We start from the raw sequence: 16,887 nt of genomic DNA, 5'->3' as shown, positions 1-16,887 counted from the left end.
TCAGCGCTGCCTATCAGTGCCGCCTATCAGTGCCCATCAGTGCTGCCTCATCAACGCACATCAGTGAAGGAGAAAAATTACCTGTTTGAAAAATTTTATAATGGAAACAAAGAAACCTTTTTTTTCACTTTTTTTTGTACTTTTTTTGTTTATAGCGCAAAAAGTAAAGTGCCCAGCGGCAATTAATATACCACCAAAAGAAAGCTCTATTTGTGAGAAAAAAATGATAAAAAGTTCATAAGGGTATAATCTTGCATGACCGCGCAATTGTCAATCAAAGTGCGACAGCGCTGAAAGCTGAAAATTGGCCTAGTAAAGAAGGGGGTATAAGTGCTCGGTAGGCAAGGGGTTAAAGATTGGTCCCCCGCTCCCCATTAAGGATTGGCACCTTTGGGGAGTGGAACGGGTACCCCCAACTTAAGAGGTACCAGATCCCACTTCTGCTGCGATCACTTAGGCGATTGGAAACTGAAGTTGTCCTCCTACCCTCCCTCCCCGAAGTCTTGTGGGACACGTGTGACAGGTCGCAGAAGACTACGGGGCCATTCAGGAGGCGCAGCACTACACGCGCATGCGCAGTGGGCACCTGGGATGTCACATATATGTCTCTATCGATCTTATCAAACAGCAATCCCCAAGCAGTATGGGCGCGTTATGATGTCACTAGCGTGGCTCTGTCCCGAAAACCACTTATATCCTTTATTTTATTTGGACATTTTGTATTACTTGTGAGTAATTTTATGGAGGTTGCGCTACACCATTTATGTATATTTGTTTGATTTTGGGGGTGTTGTACGATCTCTCTGACGGTGTCATTTTTCATTTTTGAGTTGTTTTTTTTTTTATGTTCGTAATTTGTGACTGTGCTGATTGCTTTCTCACATTATTCAAGTTTACATTACTTCAGGACAGAGAAAGGAACGGATCTGTGATTTTGTAGATACTTGTAGGGAGTTTTTTCCCCTCTGTGGTCAAAAGTTTTCTTTTCTGACTGACAGTCTATTTTGGGTCAGACCTTTTTCTGGATGGCAAATCCAAATTGGAAGATTTTGCAAAGGAAGTTGTCTCCGACCAGGATGCTGCTACACATCAAGTCCAGATGTAGCACGCCTTTTACTTCCAGGTAGGCCATGCCGTCCGCCACTTGATCAGCGATGTGCAGGAGGTCTGGGTCTGTTAGGTGGGTTCCTTCTTCCCCTACAGAGAGAAAGTGGGAATTAGAATATGTATATATCAGGGGCGGACTGACAACTCATGGGGCCCCTGGGCAATAGGGGATCATGGGGCCCCTGTGTCATTGTCCAAACTCAAAAAAGCCTATGAAAAAGGTACCAGGGGCATCTCATAGGGCCCCCTACTGACCCCGGGCCCTCAATAGGGGATCATGGGGCCCTTGTGTCCTTGCCCAAACTCAAAAAAGCCTATGAAAAGAGTACCAGGGGCATCTCATGGGGTCCCCTACTGACCCCGGGCTCTCGGTTAGTGCCCAAGTTTCCAAATGGTCAGTCCGCCCCTGGTATATATACTGTACATGTGATTCCCTCTCTAGTCCAGCATGGTCTCTTCTCATTCAGACACCGGAATGAGACAAGTTTTCTTCGTTTTTTTTTTTGTCCAAGCTGTAAAGTTCATAAAGTGCAGTTGATTCTCTGTAAGGGAAGAACCAATCAGCACTTGTGAGTTAGTAGAAATACTGCTTGGATAACATGGTGACCTGATTATTACATATAGGGCTGTGTTTGCGTTTGGTTCTTACTTTTATAATTAAAAATGGAGGCGTTTACTGACCACATAGAAGGCTGAGAAGGTCTTTTTCCATAAACTCTGTGACAATATAAACAGGATCCTTGGTGGTACACAAGGCATACAATTCAATGATATTCTTGTGGTTCAGTTTCTTCAGAATCTCAATCCCATTCTTTGCCTCTTTTCTTTCAAAAAACTCTGTGTAATGAGGTAAAGTTAATGGAGAGGTAGTGACAAGACATACGTAACTAGGACTGAGGACATTTTATTTAAAATTTGTGCAACTGGATTTACAGTATCTCTCAGAAGTGAATACACCCCTCACATTTTAGTCAATATTTGATTCTATCTTTTCATGTGACAACACTGAAGAAATGACACTTTGCTACAATGTGATGTAGTCAGTGTACAGCTTGTATAACATGTAAATTTGCTGTCCCCTCAAAATAACTCAACACACCGCCATTAATGTCTAACCATTGGCAACAAACGTGAGTCCACCCCTAAGTGACAAGGTCCAAACTGGGCCCAAAGTGTCAATATGTTGTGTGGCCACCACTATTTTCCAGCACTGCCTTAACCCTCTTGGGCATGGAGTTCACCAGAGCTTCACAGGTTGCCTCTGGAGTCCTCTTCCACTCCTCCATGATGACATCACGAGGGTGGTTGATGTTAGAGACCTTGCGCTCCTCCACCTTCTGTCTTCCACTCCTCTATGATGACATCACGGGGCTGGTGGATGTTAGAGACCTTACTCTCCTCCACCTTCCGTCTTCCACTCCTCTATGACGTCATCACGGGGCTGGTGGATGTTAGAGACCTTGCGCTCCTCCACCTTTCATTTGAGGATGCCCCACAGATGCTCAATAGGGTTTAGGTCTGGAGACACGCTTGGCCAGTCCATCACCTTTACCCCCAGCTTCTTTAGCAAGGCGATGGTCATCTTGGAGGTGTGTTTGGGGTCGTTATCATGTTAATGAAGAGGTAGTGACAAGACATGCAGGATTGGGGACATTTTATTCCAAATTTGTGCAATTGGACTTAGTGTGTAGGTCACCTATAGCCCACTGGCTAAGGTTAATAGATTAAAAGTTTTACAATATATGTCTTGGGGGTTCAGATGACTAGACCTTCTGACCAGTGCCGTTACAAGGTCATTTTACATCCAAGGCCAAAGTGTGCACCCCTCTTGATAGAGATAAGAAACTCTTACCTGTTGACTCTCTAGGAAAGGTTGGAGGAGCTTAGACTTCTTCAGCACACACAGATTGGTTAATGAAATGCTGGACCTAAAGCACTGGTAGAACACTGTCATTGTCAGGTGGACAATTAAATCCAGCAAGCTATGGACCAGAGCTTCATTGCACCTCTCTCCATTATGGATAATTTTGTTGTTAAAGAATTCTGTAAAACCAGTTCTTGTACAGTGAACTTTAAACCTAAATGCCATGACTGTGGAGAAGTATAGAGTGCACCAATTTATTCAGCCAATCAACATGTTTATTAATATGCAAGGCATATTCTTATGGCATACTGCAGGCATTAGAGACTGGCAATATGGTACAGGTGTGGTTGAACATGCTAGCAACTGGGAACCAGGATACAAGGTCTTGGCCCACCTTACTTCATTATTGTCATCCACAAACCTTCAGAAATGGTCTGTATAAGGACTTTTCTTCTTCCCTCTTTCCACTTCCCTTTCCAGAGAGACATGCCAGCACATTTAGTCCAATACACTTTTTCCTCCAAGGTAAAGTCTGCTGAGGTCCTCTCCCAGGTGTCCTGCATGTGGCTGGGATTCTATCAGGGCAAAACACACTCTTGTAAGTAAATTTAATGTGAACCAAAATGTAATATATGTAGCACCCTGTAGTGTGCTACAAGAAGAGTGTAGGAAAATCTATTGTGTATGACCAGACCTTCCAGCACCTCCAGCACTAAATGTATGTGATGGCAAGGAGTGTGCTGGAAGGTCTATTGATGTTGGCTGCTGGGGGATCTATTTTTCCACGGAGGTCTATTGTTGCTGAGGGGGTCTATTTGTGCTGGCTGCGGAGGATCTATTTTATTGCTTTTCTTGTTATCATTAACAAATTCCATAAAAATTGCTTAGCCCCACAAAATTATAGTAGGGGGTGGAACCAAGGGACGGGGCTTGGAGGTGGAGGGGGCGGAAACAAGAAGTGACTCAGAAGGGGGAGTTCCTGCACCTATTCTCTGAGAAAAAAAGCCCTGTGTATGACTCATGGTAACGGAGTGGGCCTGTGATTAGGGTTGGGTTACTGCACGCCAAGCTGGAAGACTTAACAGGTTGGGACTCCACCTGGTACTGGAGGACCATAGGAAACTTCCAGAAGCCAGTAGGCAGGAGGGGTAGAGACCTAATCTGCATGTTTGTGGGAGTCTAACCAGTTCCAGGTTTGGAGGCCTTGGTAGAGTGGTTGGCCAGCCCATAAATATGGGCTAGGGATAGTCAGGCCAGCTGGGGAGTTGGGTGGAAGGTGGAGTGCTGAGGAGACTGTCAGTGGCCTGGGAGGGTCTTGGGGGGCTATCCTCCAGGCTCAGGCTGGCTCAGGAGGATCCATTCAGCAGTACAGCATGGTCAGGATCAAGGCCTTGGAGCAGTGGGAGCATGGAAGACAGAATGAGTATATCAGCACACCCAGGGTAAGTACCCTACTGGACATAGAAGAGTTTAATTTGAAAACTTTCAAAGATGTGAACATGGAAATTGAGTACACACACTCAGTTCCTTTTTTGAATAAAAAAAACACTGACAGATCGCCATACCAACACAAGCAATGTTGGTGTGGCAATCTCCCTCGCTGTGCCTTTGTGTTCCAACAGAGAGACCCCCCCCCCGCCAGTACACATTGATCAGCACTCGCAGCCATTGCCTGCAAGCGCTGACCTTTGTTGGACATGAACAATTTGGACTTACAAACGGACTTCCGCAATGGAAATCATTCATAAGTAGGAGACTTACTGTAGTTGTATACTTCTTCTGCTGCTGCCTGCCCCGACCTTTGCTATGTTCTCATATTTCTCTATAGTCTGCTGCCCGTGCTAACCTTTGCTGTGTTCTCATATTTCTCTGTTGTCTGCTGCCTGCCCTGACCTTTGCTATGTTCTCATATTTCTCTGTTGTCTGCTGCCTGCCCTGACCTTTGCTTTGTTCTCATATTTCTCTACTGTCTGCTGCCTGCCCTGACCTTTGCTATGTTCTCATATTTCTCTACTGTCTGCTGCCTGCCCTGACCTTTGCTATGTTCTCATATTTCTCTGTCTGCTGCCTGCCCTGACCTTTGCTATGTTCTCACATTTCTCTACTGTCTGCTGCCCGCTCTGAACTTTGTTGTGTTCTCAGATTTCTCTGTTGTCTGCTGCCTGCCCTGACCTTTGCTTTGTTCTCATATTTCTCTACTGTCTGCTGCCTGCCCTGACCTTTGCTATGTTCTCACATTTCTCTACTGTCTGCTGCCCGCTCTGAACTTTGTTGTGTTCTCAGATTTTTCTGCTGACTGTCCTGACTTTTGCTATTTTCATGGATTATGCCTGCTGCTAACCACCAGCCCTGACTCCTGCAGAGTACAGCAACAATACAGTTCAATACAAGAGGGCTAGGAGGGCCCTGATCCTGGGAGCTTACAATCTAAGAGGGAGGGGCTAGTGGTACAAAAGGTAGTAACTGTGGGGGATGGACTGGTAGGAGGAATATAAAATTCCATTATTAGCTGAGGGCAGGATAGGCTTCCCTGAAGGGATACGTTTTCAGAGATCGCCTAAAAGTGAGCAGAGTAGGCGATAGTCTGATAAATTGGGGTAGAGAGTTCCAGAGGATGGGGAAGCTCTGGAGAAGTCCTGGAGATGAGCATGGGAGGAGGAGACAAGGGAGCTAAAGAGCAGCTATCTCTTACTTTTATAAACGGTGTGAGCGGTAGGCAGTTGTGGCCTTTTAGGTGATGTTGATAGTAAATGACCAGATCATGGACACAGATAAAAAATCTTTCTTCATAGATGAAAAATCTTCCCGTATCTTCTCTTTTAATAGCATAGTGGGTGACCACCTTGTTCTTCTGCACTGGAAAGAGGAGAAACAGGTGTAAAATGTGAGCTTCTAGTACTTGAGTCTCATGATTTATGGGGGACTGTGAACAGCCATAACCAACATTGGTAATTACCATAGAGAATTTCAGTATGTTCAAATAATTCAGATGTTTAGGAAGCGCCTATATTACACTGTACACACCACACCGATGGAGCACCCGGTGCTCAACCCATTGCTGCTGCACAGATCTCACTAATCACCAGAGCAGGCTTCCCTCCATTTGCAGAAGAGATGTTTGTTCATCCCCCTTTGAGTTATAGATATGAGACAATGCCTCTCTCAGTTGCTCCTACTCTCCTTACCCAGTAGAGTTTAATCTCTTCACTGGGCCATCTTCTGTGTCAAAGATGGCCACCCAAATCTCACAAGATTTCTGCATCCAATAGGAGATGCCGACCTCCCAAAGTTTGCTGCCTGGAGCCCATTATAGGGGATCAATCTGTCCTCAGTGGATTTCCACCAGCCTGAAGAAGCAGGACAGTACCACCTTCAGGTCGGTAGACCAACTGTTGCCTACAAACCTGAACAGTACATTTCTTTTAATTTGCTTCCTTTTGATCTGTTTAATATTCAATTGAAAATGTTTTGTTATAGCTGTTCAAGAAGTGTAGAAAAAGATCTGTTGATCCTGTCACAAATCCAGAGAGCTGATGACTTCCTGTGCTCTCTGCCTGTGCTGCACTGTTATCAGTTATCACTGGTTTCAGTTCTTTCTCTGAGGACTACAGAACATCTTCTTCCATATTATGGAGTATAGAAAAGGGATAGGTGTTCTGTCAAAACACACTTCCTGTCCAGGGGCGGACTGACAACTCATGGGGCCCCTTTGTCCTTGCCAAAACTCAAAAGAGCCTATGAAAAAGGTACCAGGGGCATCTCATGGGGCCCCCTACCAGGGGCGGACTGACCATTTGGAAACTTGGGCACTGCCCGAGGGTCCGGGGTCAGTAGGGGTCCCATGAGATGCCCCTGGTACCTTTTTCATAGGCTTTTTTGAGTTTGGGCAAGGACACAGGGACCCCATGATCCTCTATTGCCCGGGGGACCCATGAGTTGTCAGTCCGCCCCTGGTCCTAGGTCTGTCTGTCCTGTCCCTCGGTCTTTCTATGCCTGTGTCCTAGGTCTGTCTGTCCCCGGGCCCTCGGGCAGGGCTTGAGTTTCCAAATGGTCAGTCCGCCCCTGTTCCTGTCCTATGCTGACAATGCTGCTCCTCAAAAGATACAGTACAGAGCTTGAGCGTGGTCACCTTAGTGTTTTAATGGCAGGATCACCAGGTGAAAATAAGGGGGGAAAATCTGAAATAAGAAAAGTATTACAACCCCCATATCCAAGGACTTGTAAGCTAAATGATATAAGATTTTGGGATATTAGCTACAGAGCTCAAGACAAGGAGAGCCAGTCCCTAAGGACAAGGAAAAGGATAAAAAGACAACCTACTCTGACTGACTATCAGATATGTATATTGGCCTGACTCTCATGTGAAAGTCAGACTGGCTTGAAAGAGCGCATCAAAGCATCCAATTGTTGCAAATACATTATATTCAAAATGACAATCTGAGTCTGTCAAATTAGTATATTTCAAAAACCACAAGCCCTCAGTAAACATTTGTCCTTACCTGAAAGACAATAGTGTGAATCTTTGCTTGGTCTGACCAGGAAAGAACCATTTGGTTTGGACAGGAGGAGGCTCTCTGCCTCTGCACGATCGACATCAGAAAACCAGCTGGGAAGAGAAAACATTAGGTGACCAAAGCATACCAACAAGAAACACAATATATATACGGGGGTCTGATATTCTACTAGTAATCACTCAGCTAGGGAAACTTGGAATTTTATTTTGGCTAGCAAAAATTCAGTTTATGCAGTTTTTTTTAAATATATCAACGTGAGAGGTTGCTTCCTTACAAGTCTGATTTTTATTGGTCTCTGGTTTCTTTTAGCAATAAGTGTAATTGCAGGGGAGAATGGGGTGTAGCCGGAGCAATTATTATCATTATTATAATACATCATGGTTTGTAATTTTTTTTATGTTTACCTGGCACTGTAACATTTGAGGTGGAACATCATTACCTTTGAAGTGAACCTTCACAACTCTTGAGGTGGACCTTCATAACTTTTCACGTGGATCTTCTTAACTAATGAGGTGGACCTGCATATGTTTTGAGATGGACCCTCATAACTTTTCAGTGAAAATTCATAGCTTTTCAGGTAGCCTTTCTTAACCCGTGAGGTGGACCTGCATAATGTTTGAGGTGGAAATTCCTACTGCTTGAGGTGGAAATTCCTAATGCTTGAGGTGGACCTTTATAACATTTAAAGTGGATCTGCATAACGTTTGATATGAAAATTGCTAACGCTTGAGTAGGACCCGCATAACTTTTGAGGTGGACCATCATAACCATTTATGATGGATGGTTACAGTAGGCTTCAGAACGTTTGATATGAAAATTCCTAACGCTTGAGTAGGACCTGCTTAGCTTTTCAGGTGGACCATCATAACCATTTATGATGGATGGTTACGGTAGGCTATCATAACAACTTCTCAAGCAGATCTTTGTGATGAAGCCTCTCATAGATCTTAGTTTTCAGAGCATTACCAGTTCAATTATTAGTATAATGTTACTTAATTAATCATTCTCCAGGTCCAGGTCCAAATCTACATGCATAACCTACCTCTGCTCCTCCACTGACTTCTCTCTGACCAGGTAATCATAAGGCACGTATCCCCTTATAGCATCTCCTCCTGTCAAATCCACCTTGCTCACCAGCCAGAAATTCTTTTTCATTGAATGGACTTTGAATCGTTCCTTGGCTTTAATACTGATCTCATCCTTAGCCGTGGCTTGCCAGTCTTTTACACTCACGTATTTGTCAGAAATACCAAACCTTTTTTGATTCCTAAGATAAAAAAAGCAACATAACAATCAGATCTTTTCTGCTGCAGGACCAAACAGTATAAGCAGGATTTATATGTTTTCAGAAGTTGATGTTAAAAAGAATAATATATGAAAAGCTCGCCATATAAGAGCCACAAAACAAGATTGTTCCTACTGGTGGACCAAACAGGACAACCATGAATTATAATTTTTGAGAAGTTTAATTCTTTAGGAAGAATTCTAAATAAATATTTGGAAGCCTTCACTGTAAGAGATTTGATGAAGAAAATATTGTACAACTAAATTTATCATAGATAGCTATGCCTAAAAGTAGACCAATGATCCCAGGACACCCAACTGATACATCTAGCCATATAAGCCATTATGTACTGTGGCTGCACCCACCCCATCCATTGCTTAAAACTGAGTAGGAGGACCCCTCATTGCGGTGACAACACAGAATGATCATAAAAAATTCTCCTCACTCAAATGGCAAGAAAGAGCAAATTAAGCAGATTCCTATTGATTAATTTGAGGATTGGCTTTGTTGAACATTACTCAAATGTCTTGCTTTCCACAATCTTTTGAAATGAAGGTCGTTTATCGGTGTCCTCGTTCCAACATTCCAGCATTAATCTGTAGATGTCATAGGTGCACAGTGGTGGCATCGGCAATCTGTAACCCTTTACAAGCTTTGTTACCAGTTCATTAGAAGGTAGACCTGCAAAAGTATGGAGATAGTAATAGTAATAAAACAATCAGCCCCTAGCTTCTTGTATTCTTCAATAGTGTGCTTGCTCTCCCTGCCATAATTCCAGATGCACCAGCTCTAGGGATCCACCAGGGATGGCGAGAACCCCTTATGTTGGGAACAGCAGGTGTCCAGACCTGAAAACTCAACACCGAGATCCCACAAAGAAAAGTCCCAAAAAGGAAGGAGCAGCAGCAGACTGATGGGTCATCCCTCTGCCCACTCTGTTTACAATGATGTAAATGTGCAATGAAGATAAAAAGCTAACTGAATCTTTCTACTGTAAGAAAATCCAAATAAATTGCTTAAAAAAAACTAAATTCTGCAATTCCTATATCATCATTTCCTTTAGCCATATTTGATATTTTTAACTTTTGTCAGGATCCAAAGGAAGAGTAGCTTATCCCAGGGGTGATTATGGGAAGATGTCTTATTGTTCATAGTTGGGCATCTGCTAATAGATAGAAACCTCTAAGCAAGAAGAAGGATATTACTCTCCGCTCCTCATAAGACCTCCTACTCTCCAGCTCCCTTGTCTCCTCCTCCCATGCTCATCTCCAGAACTTCTCCAGAGCTTCCCTTATCCTCTGGAACTCTCTACCCCAATTTATCAGACTATCGCCTACTCTGCTCACTTTTAGGCGATCTCTGAAAACCTATCTCTTCAGGGAAGCCAATCCTGCCCTCAGCTAATAATGGAATCTTCTACTCCTCCTACCAGTCCATCCCCCACAGTTACTACCTTTTGTGCCACTAGCCCCTCCCTCCTAGATTGTAAGCTCCAAGGAGCAGGGCCCTCCTATCCCTCTTGTATTGAACTGTATTGTTGCTGTATTCTCTCCCTTTATATTGTAAAGTGCTGAGCAAACTGTTGGCGCCATAAATTCTGTATAATAATAATAATAATAATATTACCTTTATAAGGATACTGGCCCAGTGTGAAAATCTCATACAGGACAATTCCGAAAGACCACACATCAGATTTATCAGAAAATTCTGAATACTCTAAGACTTCTGGAGGCATCCATCTTACCGGAACTTTGTCTTTGTCAGGTTGATTTCCCTGGGTGGTGAAGAAACATTTAGTTGGGTTAATCAGGTGTTCTTTTTGGTCTAGTCTTAAAGTGGTTGTACAGGCAAAACACAAAAACCTTTCCAATGGACTGCTCACTATATGGAGGTCAGGGGCAGACTTACAACTCATGGGGCCCCCGGGCAATAGAGGATCATGGGGTCCCTGTGTCCTTGCCCACACTCAAAGCACACCCAAAAAAGCCTATGAAAAAGGTACCAGGGGCATCTCATGGGGCCCCCCACTGACCCTGGGCCCTCGGGCAATGCCCGAGTTCCCAATTGGTCAGTCTGCCCCTGATGGAGGTATAGGATCTTGGCTTAAGTTTCTTCTGAATGAGGGCTTGAAAAGCCCCTGTACATAATTTTCATGTCACGCCTGATAGTGATATGCAGGAAACCTAAAGAAATTTGAGTTGCAGAGAGGCCAGTATTACATGGGGGTCAGGAACTCCCTCCTGCAGAAATCTGGGTCATAAAAAGATTGGAGTGCAAAAATGTGATTCTCAATGATATTGGCCAATTGTATATGGAAGGTTGGAACCTCCCTCCCAAAGAAAGGATCAATTTAGCATTGAGGCTCGTTCTTTTGTTTTGGAGAATTTCTGCTTGAGTCAAACCTTTTTCTGGACGGAATGTCCAAACTGGGAGATTTTGCAAAGTAGGTTATTGTCAACCAGGATATTGCGACCAGCTAAATCAAGATGGTGCAAACGTTTCACTTCCAGGTACGCCATTGCATCTGCCACTTGGTGTGCTATGTACATGAGCTCTGCTTCCTCTAAATGAAGTCCTTCTTCACCTGTAGAGAAACGAGAGGAAACAATATTGAAATGGAGAACATTGCTTTTCTTTAGTCATCAAAAACAAATGTTTAAAAAAAAATGTTTCCCATTACGACCCCAGACCAATAACATCACCCTTAGGCTGACCCTAACACTTCATACTTCCTTCATCAAAGCCTTACAACTTAACCCAACCTTGCCCTCAGTACTTAACCTTTTTTAGCAGGACTCATTAGAGACCAGGGGCGGACTGACCATTTGGAAACTCGGGCACTGCCCGAGGGCCTGGGGTCAGTAGGGGGCCCCATGAGAATCCCCTGGTACCTTTTTCATAGGCTTTTTTGAGTTTGGGCAAGGACACAGGGGCCCCATGATCCCCTATTGCCCGGGGGGCCCATGAGTTGTCAGTCCGCCCCTGTTAGAGACCTAAGGCCGATGGAAGGAACACTCCTGGAAGTGTGTTGGATGAAAAGGATTCAACGGGCACTGTAAGAGTGAAGATCATTGCTGTGGGTGGCAGGACGGTATAAAATCTCTTTTTTTAACAGGTGGTATTATTTTTCTAATATTTAAACTTGTGTCAAGGTTGCTGTAATGTAAACTGTCCTGATTTTGCTACGAAATTAAGAGTTTTACCTTTGTTCTTTGTATCTTTTCCTTTTTTGTATTTAGTCATTATTTGTATACTGTTGTTTAAATGTTTTATTTTTCTTCTTTTCTCACTGATGAACAATATGTAGAACAGGGGCGGACTGACAACTCATGGGGCCCCGGGCAATAGGGGATCATGGGGCCCCTGTGTCCTTTCCCAAACTCAAAAAAGCCTATGAAAAAGGTACCAGGGGCATCTCATGGGGCCCCCTACTGACCCAGGGCCCTCGGGCAGTGCCAGAGTTTCCAAATGGTCAGTCCGCCACTGTGCGTATTGTTTGTTGGTGAATCAAGGTACTGAAACCACAGGATCAGAATGACAACCAGAAAGCTAAAACTCAGCAATGGCATTCCTTCTATTTCCTTTAAGCAATGCTAAGTCATGGATGAAATAAAAGTAGAACCCAGACAATTGTAAAACACAATTTAATCCAGTTATATATTCATTGCAAATATCATTAGATAAAGGAATCTGCCTGGATGTCAGTCCTGTGTGTATAAGTGTTCAATCCTTTGCTATGAAAACTACTTCCATATATCTATTGTAAATGTGTATTTAGCTGTTGCCTGGAGTTTGTGGATGCAACATAAAGTATAGTATGTATCAGAATAGAACCTCGGCACTCTGGATACATAGATGATCTTTTTTTTTTTAATTTCCTTTTAGGATTTAGTAAAGTGATGAGAGCACAGTTCCCAGTTTGCATATATATTTTGAAAAGCAAAACGTATAGGCCTGTGCAGTATTTCATTTTTCCTTCATTAGGCAGGCAGAACCATTCCGCACACTGAGGAGCCACCCCCTAGCTAGTTTTGTGTTCCACAGGAAGGCGCTATCTCCAGACACATTCTTACCTTCTGTATGGTATACTATATTGCCAAAAGCCCTTAAACACACATGACCTTTAATGACCTCCCAGTCTTAGTCCGTTGGGTTCAATATTGAGTTGGCCCCGCCCTTTGCAGCTATAACAGCTTCAGCTCTTCTGGGAACGCCGTCCACAAGGTTTAGGAGGGTGTCTATGGGAAGGTTGGACCATTCTTCCAGAAGCACATTTGTGAGGTCAGGCACTGATGTTGGGGGAGGAGGCCTGGCTCGCAGTCTCCGCTCTAATTCATCCCAAAGGTGTTCTGTGGGGTTGAGGTCAGGACTCTGTGCAGGACAGTTAAGTTCCTCCACCCCAAACTGGCTCCTCCATGTCTTTATGGACCTTGCTTTGTGCACTGGTGTGCAGTCATGTTGGGACAGGAAGGGACCATCCCCAAACTCTTCCCACAAAGTTTGGAGCATGAAATTGTCCAAAATGTCTTGGTATGCTGACTCCTTAAGAGTTCCCTACTGACCCAGGGCCCTCGGGCAATGCCCAAATTTCCAAATGGTCAGTTTGCCCCTGATGTAGAATAATGAGGGTAATGAGAGGTTGCTTTTTGGTACCAGAACATGTCCAGGATAGGAGAAAGGAACTTTGGTAACACTCAGGAGCCATGCAAAGTCCTTTGCACCCTTAAAAAACCAAAGTCTCCAGATTGTTAAACTTTTTCACATCCCTACAGATGACAAAGTTTTCAATTATATAGCCTTTATAAGCTTTTACGTACATTAGTAACTTTTACAGCACTGTCTTCCCACCTCTCTTCTGTTGCTAATAAAAGTTTGTTGCTAATAAAAGTTCAGCCCACTGCCTCAAAAAACCCTCTACTTTCCCGGAATCAATGATTGTAATGCAGAATCAATATTTGTAACACAAGCCACCATGCACTTGACAGTTATTCAAAATGGCCCTTCCACCTCAGTCTGTATTCATTATGGTTTTCCGAAGGTCCATTCTTTGCAAACATGGCATTCACCAGGAATCAGATTTCCTGTTCGAGTGATTGGTTCACTGACTTTTGTCAGAGCTTAAAGTCAAAGGACTGGCAGGACCCCGACCATACCAACTTCATTGTTTATAAGGAACTTTCAAGGGTTTTACTGTTCTACTCACTGTGGAAAAAGATCTGAGCAGCAATATCGGTTATAAGAAACTTCCAAGGGTTGTTTTACTGACCGCTCAAAAAGGTCTGAAGGTCTCCTTTCTCCGTGAACTCTGTGACAACATAGATGGGATCCTGTGTGGTACACAGTGCGTACAGTTTGGCGACATTCCTGTGATTTAGCGTCTTGTGAATCTCAATTCCACTCATGAAGTTGTTGCTTTTAAAAAACTCTGTGAGGGTGAGATGGAGAAAGAGTTAATGGAATCATGGGTTCAGAATACTCTCAGTCGGTGACCATCTCCTGTCACTTGTTTGCAGTTTCTGACCAGGGGTGGACTGACCATTTGGAAACTCGGGCACTGCCCGGGGGCCCCATGAGATGCCCCTGGTACCTTTTTCATAGGCTTTTTTGAGTTTTGGCAAGGACACAGGGGCCCCATGATCCCCTATTGCCCGGGGGCCCCATGAGTTGTCAGTCCGCCCCTGCTTCTGACCATTTCCTCTGACCATTGCACGAAGTGAAAACCTACAGCAAACTACTTTGCAAAACGCCAAACAGGCTGCAGATGACATTGTTTGCCCCTTCAGCTGTCCTTCCTCCCTATAACATTTGCTCTCTTCCTCTCCTCGCACCTGTCCTCTCTTCCTAAACTCTCTTTCCTGCAGCCCTCTTCTCCACCCCACAGCCTGTATATATCACCCTCACTTCTGTTCTTTCCTTATTCCTGCACTCATCAACTCCTCCTAATTCTCAGCCCACATGCTAATGAAGCCCCCAGGATGCTGAGGCATGCCACTTATAAATCGCACTCCCACATTACCTCCCTCACCCTTCTGCTTTTCCTAATTTCTGGAGAAATATCCCCAAACTTCCATCCTTTGACTGTACTGAACACACCCATAACCCCACACCCTCTGGCAGCAGCCTCAATCCACACAATTTAGTTTTCATTCTTCTTCTTCCCAAAACCAGCCTCTCCTTCTCCTATGCCCTTTGGAATGCCCGCTCTGTCTACAACAAATTCACCTCTGTCCATGACCTCTTTTATCACTAACTCCTTTAATATATTTGCTGTTACTGAAACCTGGCTCCATGAATCTGATACTGCTTCTCCTGCTTCCCTCTCCCATGGTGGCCTTTTCTGGACTCACTTCCCCAGACCCAGAGGATGGAAAGGAGGTGGAATGGGAATCTTTCAAGCCCCTCCTAGCACCTTTCAGGTACTTCACTTACCTCCCTCTTTGATGTTCTCCTCATTTGAGGCACACTGTATTCATCTATTTTCTCCAATTTCTTGAAGAATTGCTGTGATCTACCGACCCCTGGACCAGTATCAACCTTCCTTGATGACTTCTCTGCCTGGCTACCAAACTTTCTTTCTTCTCAAATTCCCACTAAAATCTTTGTAGGTGACATCAACATCCCTGTTAATACTAATACTCCTGCTACTTCAAAACTTCAGTCCAACCTCCTCTTTTGATCCGATGCAATGGATACATGCTCCTACTCACTCTGATGGCAACACCCTTGACCGTGTATTCTCTTACCTATGCATTCCGTGCAACCTCTCCGACAATCCTTTTCCTGTTTCTGACCACCACCTTATTGTGATGGGAGTCACTTTGGGTGGGGGCCCATGGAACACAGCTCACTTTGGAGAGGTGGGGAGACGCCTGTCTCAGCTCCTCATATCCCTCTTATGTGTAAGTCACCCTGTGCCTGTTAGGGGTACAGGGTGATCTGTCCTAATATTGGGGTGGGGGGTTGTGGATTGTTTAATGCCATGTGGTTGCATCCCATTGTTCTATTGTGTGTCTTGCTTGGGAGCAAACTATGAGGGGATGTATGTGTTTATGTGTATTGGCTTGGTGGGGGGTGTCTCCAACAGCCCTCCCTCCTGATGGGACTGTCTGCTGGTGTGTTTCTTGTTACTAAAGGTAGATTGCCCCGCCTTGTGTCATTATGCAGGGAGGGGGGGGGTGCTTCCTGGCTGTGAACACATCCTAACCTCCACCGGGATCCAAGGTTTGGATAGCAGGAGAGGAGAGATACAGATACCACCCGCAGCTATGGAAATGGAGGTCTTATGGTGGATGCAGCAACTGCTGGCTTACCTAGACAATCCTGTTTCTGTACGGGATGAGTTTGGATGGAGGAATGCGTCTGTCCAACAGCTGGATGAGGGTATGGGAGATGGAGCAGTCGGCTCATCCCTCCAATTACAGATCCCAGAATGTATGGATCTAATGGATTTTTCACTGGAGGATGTTATGGGTGATGAGTCACCTGCCACAGTGCTGGCTCTGGGCCCAAGGGCCACCAGCCCATGCCCTGGACATTTGGCCATTCCAGAGATTGGGGATTTCCAGTCTCTGACCATCTCCTGTGGTATGTTTACAGTCTCCAACAATCTCCTGTAGCATGTCTGCAGTCTCTGGCCATCTCCTGTAATAGGTCTGCAGTCTCTGACCATCTCCTGTAGGAGGTCTGCAGTCTCTGACCATCTCCTGTAGTAGGTCTGCAGTTTCTGACCATCTCCTGTAGGAGGTCTGCAGTCTCTGACCATCTCCTGTAGTAGGTCTGCAGTCTCTGACCATCTCCTGTAGTATGTCCAAAGTCTCTGACCATCACCTATAATATGTCTGTAGTATTTGACCATCTCTTATGTCTACAGCCTCTGGCAGCATTGTGTGCCATTTCATTCGCTAATAATTACATGTGGCCCTTGGGTGATGTCTCTGTCTATGTTTCTGATAACAGCCAATCACACACCTTCAGATATGGTCTGGATGAGGACTTTCCTGTCTCCGTCTGCCCATTTTCCTTCCCAGAGGCAGATCTCGAAAGTCTCAGACTTGAGGCTTTTCAGATTTTTCATCAATGTAAAATCTGACGAGGGCTTTTCCCAGGTGTCCCCCGTT

General features: G+C 44.6%; 1 protein-coding gene across 1 annotated transcript; it reads right to left on the bottom strand.

The window, feature by feature from the left end:
* Positions 1-3,212: 3,212 nt before the first annotated feature.
* On the bottom strand, positions 3,213-16,346 carry LOC149435788 (protein-tyrosine kinase 6-like). Its single transcript, XM_089662436.1, has 9 exons — positions 16,253-16,346; positions 14,037-14,195; positions 11,173-11,354; positions 10,397-10,544; positions 9,289-9,451; positions 8,528-8,752; positions 7,471-7,577; positions 5,664-5,827; positions 3,213-3,546 (listed from the first exon to the last, which is right to left on the bottom strand). Exons 1-9 carry the CDS (start codon positions 16,344-16,346, stop codon positions 3,367-3,369), a joined length of 1,422 nt encoding a protein of 473 aa, XP_089518562.1. The 3' UTR covers positions 3,213-3,366.
* Positions 16,347-16,887: the final 541 nt, after the last annotated feature.

Source organism: Staurois parvus, unplaced genomic scaffold (assembly GCF_062004578.1).
Source record: "Staurois parvus isolate SC_StPar_1 unplaced genomic scaffold, SC_StPar_1.0 ptg001476l, whole genome shotgun sequence".
Classification (NCBI taxonomy): domain Eukaryota; kingdom Metazoa; phylum Chordata; class Amphibia; order Anura; family Ranidae; genus Staurois; species Staurois parvus.
Note: the sequence above shows the minus strand (reverse complement) of the source record. Positions and strands in the feature narration are given on the sequence as shown.

Excerpts from the sequence above, each read along its gene's own strand:
- LOC149435788 (XM_089662436.1), bottom strand. The coding sequence starts at position 16,346 with ATGGTCAGAGACTGGAAATCCCCAATCTCTGGAATGGCCAAATGTCCA. Across the intron at positions 9,452-10,396 it reads GGGCCAGTATCCTTATAAAG|GTCTACCTTCTAATGAACTG; the intron begins GTAATATTATTA and ends ATACTTTTGCAG. Across the intron at positions 8,753-9,288 it reads GTGGAAAGCAAGACATTTGA|GAATCAAAAAAGGTTTGGTA; the intron begins GTAATGTTCAAC and ends TTTTTATCTTAG.